Genomic DNA, 20549 nt, shown 5'->3' on the forward strand with positions numbered 1-20549 from the left:
TTGCTGATCAAGGGAAACTCGGACATGTTTTCAGCAACACCTAGCTGGATGATGATTGCAGAACACAAGATTGTCACTCCACCCGGTGTTACTATACAGGTGCCCTCGTATCGCCTACCCGAGGCAACAAGGAAAGTAATACACAAGGAAGTCCAACAGATGCTCCAATTAGGCGTTATTCAGCAGAGCAAAAGCGAATGGCAAAGTCCAATTGTACTTGTCTCAAAGTCCGATGGTTCGGTTCTGTATTGATTTTATGCGTTTGAATAAGATTTCCAAGTTTGATGCATACCCGATTCCGCTTGAGGACTAGCTGTTGGAAAAGCTTGGGCAGGCTTCATATATCTCTACCCTTGACATCACAAAGGGTTATTGGCAGATCCCCTTGGAGGAGTCTAGACCGTGTTCGCCACTCCAGATGGACTGTTTGAATTTACGGCACTCCCTTTTGGTCTCCATGGTGTACCACTGACCTTTCAGTGAATGAAGGACCAGATCCTGCGTCTCCATTCCTCGTACGTGGGTGCCTATCTTGATCATTTTCAATAATGAGTGGGAATCTCATCTTGTCCACCTTCGCATGGTGCTTGACAGTTTACAGCTGGCAGGGCTGACGACCAACCCTAAGAAGTGCAAGCTGGGTATGTGCATAGGAGAGTGGTAGATACAATAAATAACTGTACTGTTCCTGTTTTGATGCTGAATAAAGCTGGTTTTGCTAAAGTACTGAGACCCAGCCTCATGTTTTGGGGTGCAACACAGAGACTCGCACGTCACTATATAATATATTATAGTGACGTGAGAGTCCCTGCCTTGCACCTAAAAACACGAGGCTGAGTCTCAGGGCTTCGAACATTTAAAAGACCGAGCCGTGGCCATCCTGAAGTCTCACTCACCCGTCTCTCTTCTCACAGACTCCCTCTGCACCGGTCTCTTCTCCTGAGCTGCTGTACCCCCTTGAAGAGGAAGACTTTTGTGTTCTTTCGACCAGGAGTTGGGCCTGAGGCATCATGTTTGACAGCTGTTCCTTGTGTGGCTGGATCTCTTCTGAAAGAGACTCATGTTTTTTTATCTGCCTGGACAGCAATAAAGTTTCTTCTCCTTGGAAATCCTCCTGCACTTTGTGACCCAAACTTGACAATATATACACACACACACACACACACACATATACACATTTTATAGACACACACACACACACAGGTTGAGCAAAAATAAAGGTCATTGCACTAGGAGGATGGGTGGGGGTCCTTTGATAGGCGATCCCTTGTAGTTCTCAGTCGGCAACATGCCTTGGTCTGGTGTACGTAACGTGCTTTCACTGTCAAAGCGTTCTTCAAAAACAACAAATCCATCATCACTACACAACACGCCTTCCAAACGCACTTCAACTTTCTTCCTAACAATGACATCCAAAATCTGAAAACAATTCTTCAGTGGGTGGCTAAATTTAGACAGACAGGTACAACAGAAAATCTCCAGGCCGTCCTCGGACTGTATGAATACCTGAAAACATTCAAGCTGTAAGGGAATCAATTTTGTAGTCTCCGAGACGTTCAGCATGCAAACATGCTTCTGTGTTAGGCAATTCTAACATGTCTTTGAGGATGATTTTGTATGAGGACCTTAATTTCCATCCATACAAAATGATAGTAGTGTAGTAAGTCACTGAGACTGTGAGAGCCATAGAGTTGTGAGCAAACATTCTGCAAAACCGTTCGAGATACCATCTTCATGTGCAGCGACGAGGCACATTTCCATTTGAATAGTTGTGTAAATAAGCAATACTTTTGTTATTGGGCTGAAACCAAACAGTGAGTGTGTTACAGTTTGGTGCACCGTTGCAGAATTTGGCCTTGTAGGCCCTTACTTTTTTGAGGAAGGGGGAGCAACAGTCACCGTCACTTCAGAATGTTACATTGAAATGCTAGAGAACTTTTTGTGACCCCAACTGGAAGAAATGGATGTGGTGGATGCCTGGTTTCAACAGGATGGAGCAACAGCTCATCCGGAGCGAAGATACATGCAAGTTTTGCGGGAGATGTTTACAGGGAAGCTGGTCTCCCTGCATCGTGTGGCCTTCATGTTCACCTGATCTCACTCCGTGCGATTTTTTCTTGTGGGGCTATCTCAAGTTGAAGGTATACACACACCATCCCCAAAACCTTGAAGCCCTCAAGGATGCTATTCGCCACAAAATCACCATTATTCCCCTTGAAATGGCCAAACAAGTCATGCAAGCATTCTGAAATTGTCTTGAAGAGTGTATCGCTAAGGATGGCCACCACCTTAAATACATCATTTTTAAAAAACAATGGAAAAAAAATGTATTTTGTATATACTTTCTTGTGTCGTAATGAAATTTATCTTGTAGCGTTTTTGTAGAATAAACGTTTGAAATATGTTTTTTTGGCTCACCCTGTGTGTATGTGTACACACACACTAGGGAGTTCCCCCCTGCACGCTTTGCTCGCCAACCCCCCTGGGCTGCGCTATGCGCCAGCCACTTCGCATCTCTGCTGCTCATGTTGTGAAGAGGGGGGCTGAAAGCACCCCAAGGAAACACGGTTGCTCCTCCGAAACCCCCTCTTAAATGGTGATACAATGGGAAACAAAGTTTTTTTTTTTTTTACCTCCTCTTTGCTCGATCAGCAAATGACTGCTGCTGCTGCAATTCCACGTAATCTGCATCTCACATGGCAATTCAAACATTTAAAAGCCTGTACAGCAGCTGTCCTACTCATTATCTTTTATTTCCGGCCCCAGGTGTGGTTAAATCTTTTGGCACAAAGTCTCGTTTCGAGGGATGCAAGTTGATTTTTTTAAATTTATAATTTAAAAATGGAATAAGAATCTGAAAATCTAACAACATCACATTAAAGTTTCGATAAATTCTGAAAAGAATGATACAAAACATATATATGTAGGTTTTAAAATAAGCCCAATTTAAAGTGTGACAAAAAACATCACATAAAATCGCACTTTAAGGCTTATATATGAGATAGAAAATAAACAATACAAAATCTAAAATTGCAAAAGCTTACAGATAGTTTAACTTTTTCTCTATTATTGCAAAAGGCACATAATGTCTGAATTCTATCTCTTGGCTTAGATAGATCTTTTTCTATTATATTTATGTATTCAAGATGGATACATTCTTTAACTAGTTGTAAAGCTTCTCATGGTTGTGCTGCAGTGCTTGTTTGCTCACAGCTAGGCTCTGTGCTGTCTTATCACCGCCTACAACAGAGTGCTCTCAGTTTGTGCGCGTGTAAGATGTAGCTGCACCTAGATGAGAAACTCATAATAGCCAGAACTTGTTCTTCACGAGGTTATTACCTTACAATGACACCAATACCATAATACATTAGCTTGCTTTGTCCTGTCTATTAAATTACACTTAATAGTTCTTGGAATCAAAATAGTAGTTCTAGGTTGAGATGAGCATTGCTTTGTTCCTTCCTTGATTGGCTTTCTCCAGACATGTGAAAGAATTTTTTTGTGTGCTTTCTTTCTTTGTTCAGGTGCTTGTCTCGTCCTTTTCATTCAGTTGCACCTTTTGATTGTGGGCAGTACTGCAGTTTCTCTTAGAGGATTTTACATAATGTCTTCAAGTGCTAGCAAATTTACAACTGATGGGTCAGCTAGTTATCAGTCAGTTGTCACTGTAAGCAAGATGAACATCTGGCTTTGCAATACGGTCTCTCTCCCTCGCTTCAGCACTTGCTATTCCTCAGCAAGGTTAGTTTAATGGCAACCTCATCCAAACTCTAATATCCATATTACTAACTGAGAATGGTAAACCGGATGGCATGGACGCAGGTACACGGCGATGGGACCATGAGACGTACTGCGCAGGCGCGTACAGCTCAACTAACAGAAATAGCAAATAAAACAACCGCCATATTGTGAGTGGCACTACTGCAGAGTGAAGTTAGGAATAATGTGCTGCTTGGGATTGTACAAACCGCTGAACGCTTTACACCAAATTCAAACACAATACAGCTCAATGATACACACACGAGCCCACCTGGATAAGATCAATGAACGCAGGCGCCTACAACAAGCGTCAGAAACTGCGGAAGCAAAGCAGGCATGGGTTAAGACACTACGGGGTCTGCAAAGGTCCACAAAGATAGTACGGAATATATAAGAGCACACCGATCAAAAAAAAATCAATCGTGTAAATTAAAAGCACATAGTACACACAAATCATGTGCTCTCAGCGCATAGAAAGTGTATAAGGACAATACGGAGAATAGAGACCCAAAGGCATTGGAGAGAAAATAAGGCAGATAAGAGATTATGAATGCAGTGGAATTCGAAAGGCTCAAACAAACAATGGCGCGATACACATGCAGACAAAGGTACAGAATATGAAAGCAGTAAAATTCGAAAGTATTGTAGCGTCCCACCCAGGTTGAGGGCTTTTTGGTTTTAAGTGACTGTTAGGTCCGATTGAGGGAAGGCGGAGTACAGCACGGAGGACTGAGAGCGGGGTATTGATTTCATGTGGTAATAGGGGGGGGCGTTGGAGAGGGTGCTAGAAAGTTGTGTTTGGGGTTAGGAAGTCAGCGATTGTTCAGGTAAAACTTTTGTGACATTTTGTCATGTCAGTCACTACAGTATCAAAGAAAAGATAGAAACGATTGCATTACCGCAAACAAAGGCGATTAATCATCAGAACCAGGTGTAATTGAAAAAATACCAGGCCAAATTGAGGTCTGAAAAAAAGAGTAGACAACAAAGTCTTTTCGCATTGGCATCATTCAATGGACAAAACGTGGATTTACACAATAATGGACCATATGCTATGAGAATCTGTGGTCCCACAACAGTTAAAGGAACAACAAGTTACACTTCAAAGAGTACACAATTCGGTCGGGTGTATATTGATGATCTCGGAGAACCGATGCAAATTTTAACAGGCAAAAAGAAAGGTGATGTATATATTCCGCGAGTAACATTACACACCAAAGGAGATTGTGATATGCCATTCGTAGTAAAATGTTTACAGTATACCGTGAGAATAGCTTTTGCTATGACAATCAATAAATCACAGGGACAAACAGAAAAACTCGGATTATTTATTACAGAAACAATATTCACTCACGGGCAGTTATACGTTGCGTTGTCACAATGTGTCTCCAAAAAATATTGTTTTTAATGAAGCTTTAAAATAAAAGTGAAAATAATGAAATTGAAACAATTCCAACACACAAATCATGTGCTCTCAGCGCATAGAAAGCGTATAAGGACAATACGCAAAAAACAGAGACCCAAAGGCATTGGAGAGAAAAAAAGGCAGATAAGAGATTATGAAAGCAGTGGAATTCAAAAGGCTCAAACGAACGATGGCGCGATACACAAACAGACAAAGGTACACAATATGAAAGCAGTAAAATTTGAAGGTATTGTAGCGTCCCACCCAGGTTGAGGGCTTTTTGGTTTTAAGTGCGTCCACTATTAATGAACATTCATTAGGATTAATTAATATCATTTGCTGTCATTGTCATTCACTTAACTTCCCTGAAGAAACAACTGGCAATACAACTAATGAGTTTACACGTTGTTGTCAAAGGGGTCAGGTTAGACTGAATATCCTGAATATCTACGGATGTTTCTAACTAACAATGTACCCGAAAGTAAAAACATTATGGACTGCATTAGATCCTACAATAGTTCATTTGCTTTTGCATCTACCGGGGTAAATATCAGGCCACCAGCTGGCAATGGCCCATACTGCTTTCGCGTATGTGGACAAATATTACATCGGATTGGAACAGTGCACCCTGAGCCAAATCACGAACGCAAATATGCACAGATCTATGTGTTAGATCCAGATGACGCACTCTATCAACGATTTTACTACAAATGTTGTGTATAAAGAAGTATTCTAATAGATCCTTCTAATGTGCCAAGGTATGGGTTCTTTACTTCCTTTGTTTGTCATCTACACCTTTACAATTCGATATATCTCAGACATTCATCAATGTATTTCGGGTTACCCAACCCAGGGGGTAGGCGAGTGAAGCGAGCAGGGGGCGGAGCCCCCTTGTGGTATTCTACCCTGCTAGTCTAGCACAATTGCCCCTTAGGAGTTAAAGGATTGCATCAACTGCTGTTGTAGCCACAACATATCAGCTATAGGTTCCAGATACAAGTTATGCCCAGTTTGATCTATAGCTTGATTAAAAGAAAAGTTATTTAGGATATAATTGATATTGTTAAAGAAAGGAAAAGAGGTCTTGCCATTGGGTTCTCGAGTGCACATAAGCACATGCTTTCAGTTGACCACTGGTGCAAAGTTCTGGCCATCAAGTCATCCTTCATTTATGGTCCTTTGTTCAGAACTAGGGTGTCTGCCTTGTGCCTTGGGGAAATATCCCTGCTGATGGTGCAAGCTATATTCGGGCAATGAAACCTGACATGGAGACTGATACTTTGTAGCTATCAGTGTGTCTTGGCAGTAGCCTCCTAAACTAGGACTAGGGTTCCAGCCTGACAAAATGGATAATGGTAGTCTGATCTACACCTGTAATTTGATTCTTGTTTGCACATTCAATCAAACTCTGCTACTTTAAAGGCAAATGGCTTCCAAAGTGTTCTAGGGCTGACTTATAAATGGTACTAGTAAAAGTAAAAATGAATGTTTGCAATAATATTTTCATTATTACACAGAAAAACAATAATGACTTTGTTAAATTTAATGCAATGATTCAAATTAAATAATTAAAACAAATTGGAAAGAACAAAATAAAAAAAGGCAGAAATCAAAGGTGAACTCACCATACCTGCAAAGCCTTTGCACTAGGCTCCATCAGACAGTACATTATTGGCTGTCAGAAAAAGCGGTAAGTTTGCAATATTCTGGAAATGTGAAACTTTGCTGGAAAGTTGTTACACAGACATCTAATTTTATATACCCTATGATTTCTACTTGTGCAATATGAAATTCTCAAGTGATTAGTTCACCACCTGCAGTTGTCAAGTTTAACATTCAGACTACTGCAGAAGTCATGTAATGTGACACTGGCTTGAGATCAAAACCTAACTATTCACATGGAAGCTGATAGTGTAAAAAATAACTAACAAATCAGTATTGGTTTATTTTTCTAATAAGGTTAATGTATCATAAAAACACAACCACTTCTTTTACTGTTAAATATTTTCTTCTGTTATTCAGTTAACAGTAATGTCACTTGGTGCAGACCTGCCTATTCAAATTTCAAGTGATTTTTGGTAGTACCAGAGAGAGAGAGAGAGAGAAAGAGAAAGACAGTAGATCCACAAAAAAAGGCACAATTAGGGCACCATTTGTCACCAGTTTTATTCAGTAGTTCATTGTTGCCCAGTTGTACCAGAGGCAGTTAGACGCAGGTTACAAATAAAGTTGTTAAAACACCGGGATAAATTAACATCACAGATCATCCCTTTAAAAGAAACAGCATGGACAGACTAAGAAAAACAAACCCCTTTGCCAAGGTACTGCATCAGTTTCTGATTTCACTTGTAAGGTTCTGATGAAAAAGGGGCAAAACACTTTTTATTGGACAGAGAAGTATGATATACATTCGGTTTGACTTGAGAGATTCAGAACTGGCATTCTTTATAAGGATGGGGAGAGGTCTGGGCAGCAAGCCCTTTCAAATGCAGCTTTTAATGGTTTACAATGTTTGAATGCTTTTTGAGTTCTTAGAATGTGCCAGAATTTATGAAAAGATTTACAGTGCTTTGCTTGCAAAAATAATTTAACTTCACATTCATGAAGACTGAAATCAAATTTGGAATATGACAATGGAAAACATGGAAGAGTCAAGTGTGTGCACAACATCAGCCGCATTCCACATTAGCATGTTCGCTATTTATCCACCGAGAAGAAAAAGTATATATGTTTGAAAGATAAGACAGAGAAAGGTGATAAAAAATGAGTGATTTTGGTAACTTATTATGTTTCAGAGTTCAGATATACCACAGATGTGCAATATGAAACTACATGATCTACATCAAGAGTGATGTAGAATGGAAGCAGTGTCTCTTTGCTAAATTTAAGCTTTAAAACAAACTTACTTTAGTTTGCAGAAAACTCTACATACAGTATCTGCACATAACCTGCAAATTTCATAGTGTATTACAGTATAGGGAAAAAACAGGGAAGCTTGGAATATTAAATCAATAATTCAGATGGTGCAAAACAAGCTTTTGTTCATTATTGTTATATGAACTTTGAAGTAACATATTCATGCCTTGCAAAAGCATACAGGATGCAATGGCAAAAGTGCAAATAATGTCTACACCAAACAGTGAACTAATGTCCTTTCCCTTCCATTTTAATACACGTTTCCTTTGTTAAACAAAGCTTTGAGTTGTCCTTAGACAGCATATGGCAGTTAAAGTAGTTTAAATTCTGTAATGTAAACATGCTATTCCACCTCCTCATTCTAAAGAGCTTTTCCCAGTCAAAAAACTAGGAATCTAGTCACATTCTTTATGCAACTTCTCCGTAAAGCTAGGTGAAGATTTTGAGTTCCTATCCTCAACAGGGATAATGTAATACTTAAAACATATTAAGCCCATCTTCAAAATAAAGGCTATAAATGCTGCCAGAGTCATTATCATTAAAATAACAATCCTTATAAGGCAAGGTCATTCTTGTATCTTAACTTTGAGAAATATGCTGTAGAAGAGATACACATACATACATCCTGTTCCCTGAAAAACGCACAAAAGCATTGTGCGATTTGGTGCACAACTCTAGTGACAACAAAAGAAAGATACTCAGCTGTGTCCTGAGAAAACAGTCTTGTTATACATATTAAAAGGTAATTAAAAAAAGTACTTTCTTACACTTCAGTAACTCAATCTGCTTATCAGTAGGGTAGTTGGCAGCAAATATTTCTGTAAACTCTAAGAAAGGATCTGCACACAGACTTAGCATTACAAGTTGCATGTGCTTCAATTTCAGGTGTTTGCATTTGTACAGATTCAGCAGCTAAGTGCAAGATACAATGGGAGAACTCTACAGCCACAGCCATTTTTTAAATGTTTGTAAATTTATTTACTTTCTAATTGTCTCTAACTTACATTTCTGTAAGCTCTCACCTCTGTTATAAATTACTGTTTGGGACACATCTCTTTAACCTGGAGCTTGGCCTTGAGAAAGACAATAAATGCAATTGAAGCAAAGTCTTCTTTTAGCAAAATAAACAAGTTTCTAAGCAGAAAATTACAGGATAGTCCCACAGTAGCAAATGAATAGATTCCAGTACATAATCACAAGTGAGACTGCATGTTGGAATCACTAATATGATATATTAACATTAATGTATACAAACCTTCACTGTGATCAAAAACATAATACAAAACAAGTGTGTTATGCAACATATTTGTGCTTGTTTATGACTTGCACATGCAGCTGCACAGGTTTCTGAGGAAAAGGGATTATGATGCTGTTGATCAGCACCTCAAGTCTGCTGATGTCTGAATGTGAACCAAAGAAGAGGTAGTCAAATGACTCATAAAACCAGGGTACTGGCATTATGAGATACAATAGTATGAGAAGCAATAAACCTATTTCTGTGTTTTTTTTTTTTGGTAACTGGGCCTGTGGCTGCAGTATTCTGCTCACAACAATGACAAAGTTTCCTGAAATGGAAAAAAAAACCAAACATACTAGCACATGTAAATAAAATAAAGGGTCCAAATTATGAAGCAAGTGGATAGCTTTTCAAATTCTAACAAAACTGTTTAGATTCCAGCAATAAAATAGTGTTTAAATAAATACATAAATAAAAAGGAATTACTGTTTTCAGTACATTACAAATACTTTTATAGTTATAGTTAGTTACATGATTGGCCCCTAAAATTATTAGACTACAACAAAATGATAGATTACTGCTGAAAGGCTCACTGGCAGTGGATAATGGCATCCTGCATCTATTGATTTTCTCATTTCTGGAAAAACAAATCAGCAAGATATCTAAATTTACAGACCAATAAAATTTTCACTCATGTAATTTGTGCTTTAGTTTAAGCAGGATGACATGATTCTACAAAGTTTTTCAGATTAACAAGTACTATCTATAACCAAAATCTTAAACTTGTGGAAGCAATGTATATTATGTATATGGGGTTAAACATTTCAATGCAAGAAATAACCTTACAGATTTAAAACTTTCATGCACACAAGGAGGGATGAACAAAACATGTGTTTCCCATTTCTGCTCAATGACGGTGATACCAGTTCATATCACTACTCTGCCCAAAAACAGTTTGATACATGGAGGGTGGCTGCCTCTTTTACCAGCATCAACACATTTGTCTTATTATACTCTTAGCAGCATTGAGATCAAACTGTTTATGTATGTGTGGCATTTCTCACAAAATACTGTAATAATCCAAAAACAGAATTCACTGAAAATAAAAATCTTGGAGCACTGCTCCAAAAATGTGCAAGTCTAGCACAGGACACAACACTGCCCTGTACAAAACAGTGGCTCAAGTATATAGACATCCTTAAGGCTGGTTTTAATCACATCAAAATGAAAAAAGGGTCTCCAGATGTCTCCAGGTTGTGTGAAATTAATATTAAACATATCTAAAGAAAAAGGGCCACTGTAAGACATTTTATAACCCCAGATGCAGAGTAAAACAGGAACTAACCACACTCCCTTATTTTCTGAAACAAAGAAATGCTGAGGTACCATATTCTGAGGTGAAGACATGATTATGTTTTTTGAGCATACTCTGTGGACCAAATCAATGAAAAGCAAAGCTAGAGGCCTTTTAATCAGTTAACGTTTGAAATGGTCACAAATACAAGGCAGAAGAAGCAATATTATCCAGGATGCTCCACTATAGTCTTAAAAACCTAGCTGGCCCCACTGGAAACACTGCTATTTGGGACATTATAGTTTGTTGTGATAATAGAACATGTAGAGAAAGATGCTGTTAAAGTGGCCACTATGCTTAAACATATGTTTTGCACAGAAAAGGTGGGTGGCTGAGGAACACAGAATTATGCCAATATCAGCATACAACCATGTAGCCCCAAAAATATTGAAAAACAAATGGCACAAAATGAAAATACTGGGGAAAGTGTGACCTGCTGGGAAATGCCCCTTCCCCTTCTCCTGAAAGTACAAAGGCTACAAACTCTGCTATATTGGCGGAGGCAAAAGATGCACTCTCAGACTTTATTTTCCATGTTTGTTGCGTCTTCCTTTTCTCTTCCTTGCAGACAGAGATGGGTATATATTTGTTAGTTCAGTTTGTCCTGAAATATGTAAAGGTTGTTGGTTGTTGCTACTGCAATGATGTTCTCCTGGGGGTGCCAGGCAGTGTGCAGTATCTTCTTATTAAAGTCCAGGCTGTCAACACTTATTTCGTCCTTTTTACGCTTGCCACCTGCACACACCTTGCGAGGTTTTAGTACTGCTCGTGGCTTGCTGCTCTCCCGTGATGCTTCTAGTGTCACATCCTTCTTTTGGCCACGATCAAACATTCGGAAGAAGTTGTTGTAGGAGCCAGTCATTACCACACTGAAAGAGAGCGACAGGATAGTTTGTAATATGCATCTAATCAAATGGCGAGCATACATCAAACAACTAATATGGTGAAAGGCAGCATATGTCAGTTTATTAGACTAGCATTAAGTGTAATCAATTAATCAGCTTCATTTTAAATCAAGAACAAAAAAAAAACACATGGGAGGTATACTGGATACAAATAATGATACAGGTGGAGACTTTTGGCACAACAGAAAGACTAAATATTTGGGAAACATGGAAATTCACCAGAAGAACTTGGGAGACTGTTATTGGCGACTCAAGCCTCATGTGACCTGCTCAGTCACAACCATCTTCAATTAACTTACCGCACATACTGTAAATTAAGCTTCTAAAAAAAATAGAGATGACTTTATAAATAGGAGTTTTTAAATATAAAAGAAGAATTAGTCTGTGAAACTACAGTATTTATGTACTTAAAATTGGCAATTTGAAGTCAGACCATGACAAATGAACAGGCATGCAAGCACCATCAGACTGAGCTGAAAAACATTATCTCTAGCATGTGTGTATCACTGTTACCGGTGTAGGTGTAACTGAAACACATATTAACAAGTATTGTTAGCTTGGTGATGGTAGGCTGACTTTTACAGTGTGAAGACTTACTTCTCAGGCAACACTCGGTCCTCTGTGGAATACAGGCTCAACTGTATATCCTGAATTAGTGTACCATGAGACAATTAACTTCCTTGGTATTAACCCGAAGGTCTCGGAGGCTTGTAATTCTACATAAATACAGTTAATCTCAGGTACTACTAGTGTTAGTCAATTGATGAGATATGGAACATTAAGACAGTTTAATGATTGGGACATTATTCTGCTGCCATCTTGTAGATGAAATAATACCATACAGAAAAAAAATGGTTCTGGCACCATTTGGTAACTCATTAACAGTCATGAGTGGAGCAAAGTCTTCACACAGAAAGAAAAAAAAAACACAACAAAATATTCTATAAATAAAATGCTGTAAAAGCAGTTTTAGAACAAATGGACACTAAACAATTAGTTGAACTGACGGTACTGTATGACTGAACACTGTGATATGCCTGTTGAATTTGGTCTCATGAAGGTTCACTGTGGTGCAAGTAGCTTTGTGGCACAAAAAGGCAAAAGGACTGTGATCAAATGGAAGGACAAGAAAGATGTTAGCCTCCAAAGCACTGTTCCCAATGCAGCAACTGTTAATGTTCACTTCAGAGGAAATGTGTAAGTCACTATGCCTTGTGGCGGCACGGTGGTGCAGTGGGTAGCGCTGCTGCCTCGCAGTTGAGAGACCTGGGTTCGCTTCCCGGGTCCTCCCTGCGTGGAGTTTGCATGTTCTCCCCGTGTCTGCATGGGTTTCCTCCAGGCGCTCCGGTTTCCTCCCACAGTCCAAAGACATGCAGGTTAGGTGGATTGGCGATTCTAAATTGGCCCTAGTGTGTGCTTGGTGTGTGGGTGTGTTTATGTGTGTCCTGCGGTGGGTTGGCACCCTGCCCGGGATTGGTTCCTGCCTTGTGCCCTGTGTTGGCTGGGATTGGCTTCAGCAGACCCCCGTGACCCTGTGTTTGGATTCAGCGGGTTGGAAAATGGATGGATGGATGGATGGACTATGCCTTGTACTGTGGTAATGTGCAATAATGCAATGGGCATGTCCCTTGTGCGAACAAGCACTAACTTCCTGCACAAGCAACAGAAAAAATAAAAAGTGTGCACAGAAATGGGCGTCTACTCTCCCAATTATGACAGTGGACTGTGCAATGTTTCTGTTAGACATAACATTTTTTTTGCTTGTTGGGGGAAAAAATGTTTTTGGCTCATCTTTCTAGGGGTAAACATAATGCTAGGAAGGATACAGAATTATCTGGTATTTTCATATTTTGTTGGAGTTGCAGGAGCGTAACAGACACATAGATTGAGACGTGTAATGAAGCAGCCATGATTAAAAAAAAAAAAAGGTGTCAAGCCCTGGTAGAAGCAGAACAATTTTTTCATTTTATCTGACAACAGTTGAATGGTCCAGTATGGTATGAGGTGTACATAAATTTAATGGCAACTGGTGCAGTTTTCTTATTTGGGTAGGTTTATATTAAATGATTATTTAGCATTCTGGCCAAAATATGACCAAACAAATGGAGCAGCAGAGTCGAAATTGCAATACACAACTGCTGACATTCTATGATTCAAGTCAGCCAATTAAATAAAAAAAAAAAAAACAAGTGTTATGAGAAAGCTACATATAAGGCTATGTAATTATAAATGAATGAATGCTTGCTTGGCATTTTCTCTATTTACAGACATCTGAAAATTTGTTGGTACCCTTACAGCTCACTGAAAAAGTGCTGTATGCCTCGTGAAAAGTGATTAAATGAAAAGCAACTGTCCCTTTCATTGAGTAAAGCAAAGCACATGCGAAAAGACATGAGTACTTATTCTACAAAGATATTCTAAAATGGCCTGGACACATTTGTTGGCACCCCTAGAAAATATTATCAACAACTGGATTGGAGTAATTTTTCAAGTTAGCTGTTTTCTTTAATTAGTACCATTAGTACATGTCTCCAATCGTGCAATTAGTCAATTTGTTTGGTATCATCATGTGTCCCACACTAAATATGGACCAGTGAAAGCAAAGGACAGAGTTGTCTGAGATAAGAAAGAAAATTATAGACAATAATGTTAAAGGCAAAGACTATAAGAGCATCTCCAAACAACCTGATGTTCCAGTGACAACAGTTGCAAATATTATTAAGAAGTTTAAGGTCCATGGGACTGTTGCCAATGTCCCTGAACACGGCCGCAAGAGTAAAATCAACCCCAAAATAGGCAATGCTTCTGGGAGAATGTCCTATGGACAGATGAGACAAAACTGGAGCTTTTTGGCAAGTCACATCAGCTTCACGTCCATAGATAAAAAAATTAAGTTTTCTAAGGAAAGAACACCATACCTACTGTGAAACATGAAGAAGGCTTGGTTATGTTTTGGGGCTGCTTTACTGTGTCTGGCATAGGGTGTCTTGAGTCTGTGCAGGGAACAATGAAACCTCAAGACTATCATGAGATTGTGGAGCAAAACACACTTCCTAGTCTCAGAAAGCTCCATTCAAGTCACAGGTCTTGGATCCTGCAGCAGCATAATGACCCAAAAACACAGCTAAAGGCACCCAAAAATGGCTAAAAACAAAACAGTAGACTATTCTGAATTGGCCTTTTATGAGCCCTGATTTGAATTTTATCGAACATTTACGGAAATAACAAACATGTAGTCTGTAGAATGTACCTTTCAAACCTGATACAGCTGGAGCAGTTTGCTCAGGAAGAATGAGACAAATGACCCATTGACAGGTGCAGAAGTCTCACTGAGAACTAAAGGAATTGCTTGTTTACTGTGACTGCCTCTAAAAGATGTGCAACAAAATATAAAAGATGTGCAACAAATTATTATTATCATTTTTGTCAATGCTATTTTCATTTGTGTATATGAAATATTCTGTTGAATCAAAACTCTAAAGTAAAGTCTGATTTTTGTTAAATATGAAATAAACAAAGATGGATGCCAATTGCTTCTGTCATTTTCAAGTTACTTCAAAGACAACTGTGTGTTCTTTTTTCATGGAGGGGTACCAACAAATTTGTCCACATCTGTATTTGGATCACACTTAGTCCTGATATACTGAAAAAGTCAAATCTGAGGGTTCCCTTCTAAGTTTTCTGCTTTGTTTTAGTCTTCTCTTGACATAATATTCCATAAACTTTAGCAGTTAAATGTAGAAAGTATTTTATGTCAGAATACTTTCAAGTTAATCAGACACTACTGTATAATTTGAAATGGTTTGGATGATTGCCTTCTCAGGAAACACTATACAGAGATCAACACAAAAAAACTGGCACTGCCTATTTAACTCATCAAAGGTGACAAACATAAAACTGTTTTTTTTTTAATACCACCTTAACCAAAAACTGAGCCAGTAAGAGGTCTGAAATAGCTTATCAAGCAGTAATGTGTGCTGGAACCAGATAAAGGATAAGGGCTGCCTGCACGTGATAGTCTTCCTGAGCAATGCATGCCCAACACGCTCAACAGTAATGGGTAAAAAAAAAAAAAAAAAAAAAAAAAATGCAGACAACCTCTCAACGACAATTGTCAGCATACTTTAAGCACAAGAACATGCTATTAAAATGCATGAAAACAGAAGCTTTAATAATAAGTTTCAATCATCAATGCATATTAGTAAAATTCAGAACAGCAAACTAGAGAATGCATATTTTAATGAATCAGTCCTTAGTGACTAACAAGTGACAAATTCATTGCCAAATGCAGAATTAACTTACCAAGTAAAGTTGGTTAAACTGATAAAACACAGTAAGATAACTGCACTTACTGGCAAGATACTTTAAATGTCGTAATTCCAGCTAATTTAAAAGCAAACATACCAAGATTTACTAAAACTCTCTCATTCACATCCTTGTGCACAATTACATATCAAGAACAGATTAAGATAAACTTAACAAGTTTGTTGTACTACAGCAAAAGCTAAGGTATGCATAAAAGAGAATTTGGGAAGACAGAGAACTATGTCTGTCACAATCATTTTGCAAACTAAATAAAAGGTGTAGCCTTTCACATGGGATCCACGTTATCACTGCTCACAACTTCAGCTGTGAATCAAAAAGAAAAACAAAGCTGGTGGGAACTTTTACACCCACAGTACTCAAAGGTTCTAGTCTAGATCATGTAAAAAAATTGAGATTTATTAGAATGTAAAGCAGTAAAGTGACAAATACCATCATCAATAGTAAAATTGTTTTATTCAGTAAATACTGAATCAAGCTGACTAGGCATCCATTAGTTCAACTGAAAAGTATGATAAAACCCTAGCACCATTCCCAACTTGCACATCTATAAAAGTGTTCTGCTTTGGCGCTCTTCCATGTCTTATGGCTTACCATCAGCACGGCAAGTTATAGTATAATGAGATAGGCAAAATACTCACTCGGTAGCCACTGAATGATATTTTTAAATGAAACCCCAAACAGGAATAACTTTTAAAATTTTTGTCAGGATTACAGCTATGTTGCTGCTTGCAGCACTCTCCTGTACAAGTTATCCTATATGTTCAATTGCTTTTTGTAGAGACCTGCACTGTTGAGATACCTCTGTAAGACCCAGCCTAAATTTTTATATCATGGAGGATAATTTTAGAGGCGTGGACTGGTGAGACAGTCCAGGAATACCGTGTAGGAAAGTCAGAAACCTATACTACCTAAACTATAAAACATACTTAACTAACACAGTTTGTCTATGGACAAAATATCATTCACAGACAACAAACCTGACAAGTGGCATAAAAATGAAATAACTAAAACATATGGATGTTATTTATCAGAACATTCTACTGATTTCTGGCAGATGTAAATGTATATAATGCTTGACTGACACTGAGACAAACAGTATTCCAGAGGTAGCCCACCTCATGTTCTAGAATCCAACTCTCAGCTTTGTGTCTTCACCTCACTGTGCAGATGCACCCACACCAACCTGCTGCCATTCCTGAGCAAGCTCTGCACTGGAGGTGCCCCAATCCAGAGCCATAAATAAAGAATGGAACCAAAACACCCCCTGAAAGCAACTTCTCCCAACCATCCAAAAACAGTTTGGAGACATCCATGCCTTTTCCAGCATGATGGAGCACCGGTGCCATAAGGCAAAAGTGATAACTAAGTGGTTCAGAGAACAAAACATTGCAATTATGGGTCCATGGAAAGGAAACTCCCCAGACCTTAATCCCATTAAGAACTTGTGGTTAATCCTAAAGAGATGGGTGGACAAACAAAAACTCACAAATTCTGACAAACTCCAATCATTAATTATGCAAGAATGGGCTGCTATCAATCAGGATTTGGCTCAGAAGTTGACTGACACAATGCCTGGACGAATTGCAGAGGTCTTGAAAAAGAAGGGCCAACGCTGCAAATACTGAATTTTACATAAACTTAACATTACTGTCAATAAAAGACTTTGAAACATATGAAATGCATATAATTATATTTCAGTATACCATAGAAACATCTGACAAAAAGATCTAAAAACAATGAAGCAGCATACTTTGTGAAAACCAATACTTGTGTCATTCTCAAAACTTTTGGCCGCAACAGTACATAGGTGTGGTCAATAGTTACTGACACCCTTGCATTTTAAGTACATCAAGTACATTACTTTACTTAATACATTTGCAATTCTAATCATAATATTTTTATAGGATGTCTAAAGATAAAAAAGTCTGTTCAACTTACATTTTTTTAACAAATTAAAATTTAAAATACTTAAAGGTACCCTTCCCTAACACCAATAATGATTACAGCCTCCAAATGTTTCTTGCATTCGTCTAGAAGCTCCTTTCATGTTTCTGCCTGTAGTCACAGGTTCATAAGGTCATTACTGCCATTGAGTACACTGAGAGTACATTGAAATTATTACTTACATGGACTGATCCACATGCAACATATTGTCACTCTCCGGCAGCATGATTAATCACGATAATTACATTGAAACATCCCCATTCCCGTACAATGAGATTGGAGAATGAGATTATGTTTTCAAGAACAAACATAACAAATTATTTGCAGAAAAAAGGCAGTTTGTTTCAGTGATATGTGATACAATTACGTTGGCAGTGTAAGCTACGAGTAATAAAAGTAGGTTTGACAAAATGTTGTGAGGCTCTTGAGGATATTACACCATGAATAAAAAAATATTCTTGAAATTTTACCACTAGAAACAAAAAGCATCATAACTAGAGGCATCACTGTGTAGAAGTAAAAAATCTCGTTTGTCCACTATGTATTCTCACAGCAAAGCACTATGGTTTATTTATATCGACCACAGAAACATCCAACCTGGTCCATCCTCTATTCCCTTTGCAAAAAGAAACAAAATAAATAATACTTATGAGAAAATTCATAAAGAAAACCCCCCAAAAAAAAGAACAGTTATATGGTTTTGTAAAGATGAGAAGGAAATGTCTATGCTTAAAACAAAAACTCTGAAAGGTAAATCCAACGGAAAATGGCAATTCAACTATAATCTTGATTATTAAAGATGAGTCAGTACTGGTTATTTTTTCCCCAGTAACATAAAAGATGGTCATCTCTCTTGTCCTTCTTTCTCCACTAAAACTACATGCTCTCTCATTCAATCCCAAGCAACTCTGGACAAGCCACAGCAAGTGTTTACTAGGAAAGAAGGATTCTCAACAAGGCTATTGTCTCAACTGTGTCATTGTATTAAAACCGTCATTGATAGAAAGGTATCCAAGTTGACTTAACATGTGCAGAGAAACTTTCTTCTGTACATTCAATATACAGTAATTCAATTAATTCCTTTACTCTTGATGTCAACTTCCATTTAGTAACTCAGCATGCAAAACACTATTACAGATACATCCATCCAGTTGCAATTGCATCTCTTATATATAATTCTCTTCTGGTTCGTCCTGCTTCCACTTCAAAACCGGTCCCACCCACACGCAGCCGACACGGCATTTCTCGATTGCTATTCGTCCTCTTCCATGTCATGCACTGTACTGGCCTGCTGAGCGTAATACATCCAACAAGTATTCGAGGTGCTGCCACAACGGTGAAGTAGCTTTACCACCTTTGCGGGAGCCACCTGTGTCTTTACAACAGCTTCTTACACAGCAAACATCAGAAGCTAAAAATTATCGTGAACACATTCGAGAATACAACTCTTCTCTAGCGTTTGCTTCCATGGGTGCACAGATAACTCAACCTCCTGGCCAAGGACCATACTATTTTAAAATACACGGGCAAATTTATCATCAAATCTCTCCACTATACGCTAACACTTCTACCTCTCCAGGATATGGACAGTTGTATGCTTTGACACAGTGCAAGCTACTGAAGTACGCTTACAAAATAAAGCAAACTCTGCATGCAGCGAAAATGTACTTCTCCAGCTAGATTCCATGCTCAGAACCATCAACCGCTTCGCTAAATCGTACAAACACATGCATGAAATCGCTCAGTCCAATCCAACAGCATCTGTACGAATGGTTTTCAAGGAAAATCCTAGGCAGGATTTACGATGATACAATGCCCCGACATGTCACACCCATGTTGCAGCGATTTTCGTCGGAGAAGATGGTGAAACGCCTGCCAAAAGGGACATTTGCATCTATCCCATTGGCAACTCCTGTAAACAGATTTCCACGCTCAATATGAATTGCGATCCTATGGTTTACCCACTTTTATTCCCTTATGGAGACATTGGCTGGCACAAAGATTTACAACATGTTCCCGATAAAAGAACCGGCAAGTGAATAAGGCTTACTCAATGCCAATTTTAAGTGTACAGATTAGCAATGAGGAATACATTTAGTATTTTGCACTCCAGGGCAAACTATTCCAATAGTACGTCGTAAATGTGTATGTTAAAACAGAGGGCGCGTGTCTCAACTATCTCAGGTTACATCAACAAGATTTGCACGTGGAACTATTAGATGCACTGCAAGCAAACGCTGAAAATAACGTACATGTAGGCAAAATGATCATATTACCGTCCACATTTCCAGGAAGTCCAAGATACATGCAACAAAACTATCAGGATGCCATTGCCATGGTATGTAAATTCCAAAAGCCTGATTTATTTATCACTTTCACATGTAGTCCTGCTTGGCCGGAAATTCTACATGCACACTGCGTCTTTCAAGAAGTATTTATTTCTTCTTGATTTCTGAATTCCTTTCTCACCATTTTCCGTTACTATTCTTACACCGCCGTATGCTATGGCGGGCATCGGCTAGTTTAATTTAATTCAGGACTCTATTCTGACAGTACAGGGCACATGCATAGAAACAACCCTGGATGTGAGGATGGTCCATTGGGAGTGTATTCATGCACACAACACCACCCAACTACGCCAGGCAAATTTATGTTAATTTGTGTTTTTGGGATGCTGGAATAAAATCAGAAAACCCACTGAAA

The 20549-nt window shown here is 38.5% G+C and overlaps 1 protein-coding gene across 1 annotated transcript in view; it reads right to left on the reverse strand.

The window, feature by feature from the left end:
• Window positions 1-7311: 7311 nt before the first annotated feature.
• The window catches only part of ppp2r2ab (protein phosphatase 2, regulatory subunit B, alpha b), a 229745-nt gene continuing 216507 nt past the window's right edge, over window positions 7312-20549 (reverse strand). The window contains exon 10 of the mRNA XM_051923506.1: window positions 7312-11540. Coding sequence (XP_051779466.1) covers window positions 11261-11540 — 280 coding nt within the window. The 3' untranslated portion in view covers window positions 7312-11260. The remainder of the gene's footprint in view (window positions 11541-20549) is intronic.

Source organism: Erpetoichthys calabaricus, chromosome 1, assembly GCF_900747795.2.
Source record: "Erpetoichthys calabaricus chromosome 1, fErpCal1.3, whole genome shotgun sequence".
In the NCBI taxonomy this organism is placed as follows: Eukaryota; Metazoa; Chordata; class Cladistia; order Polypteriformes; family Polypteridae; genus Erpetoichthys; species Erpetoichthys calabaricus.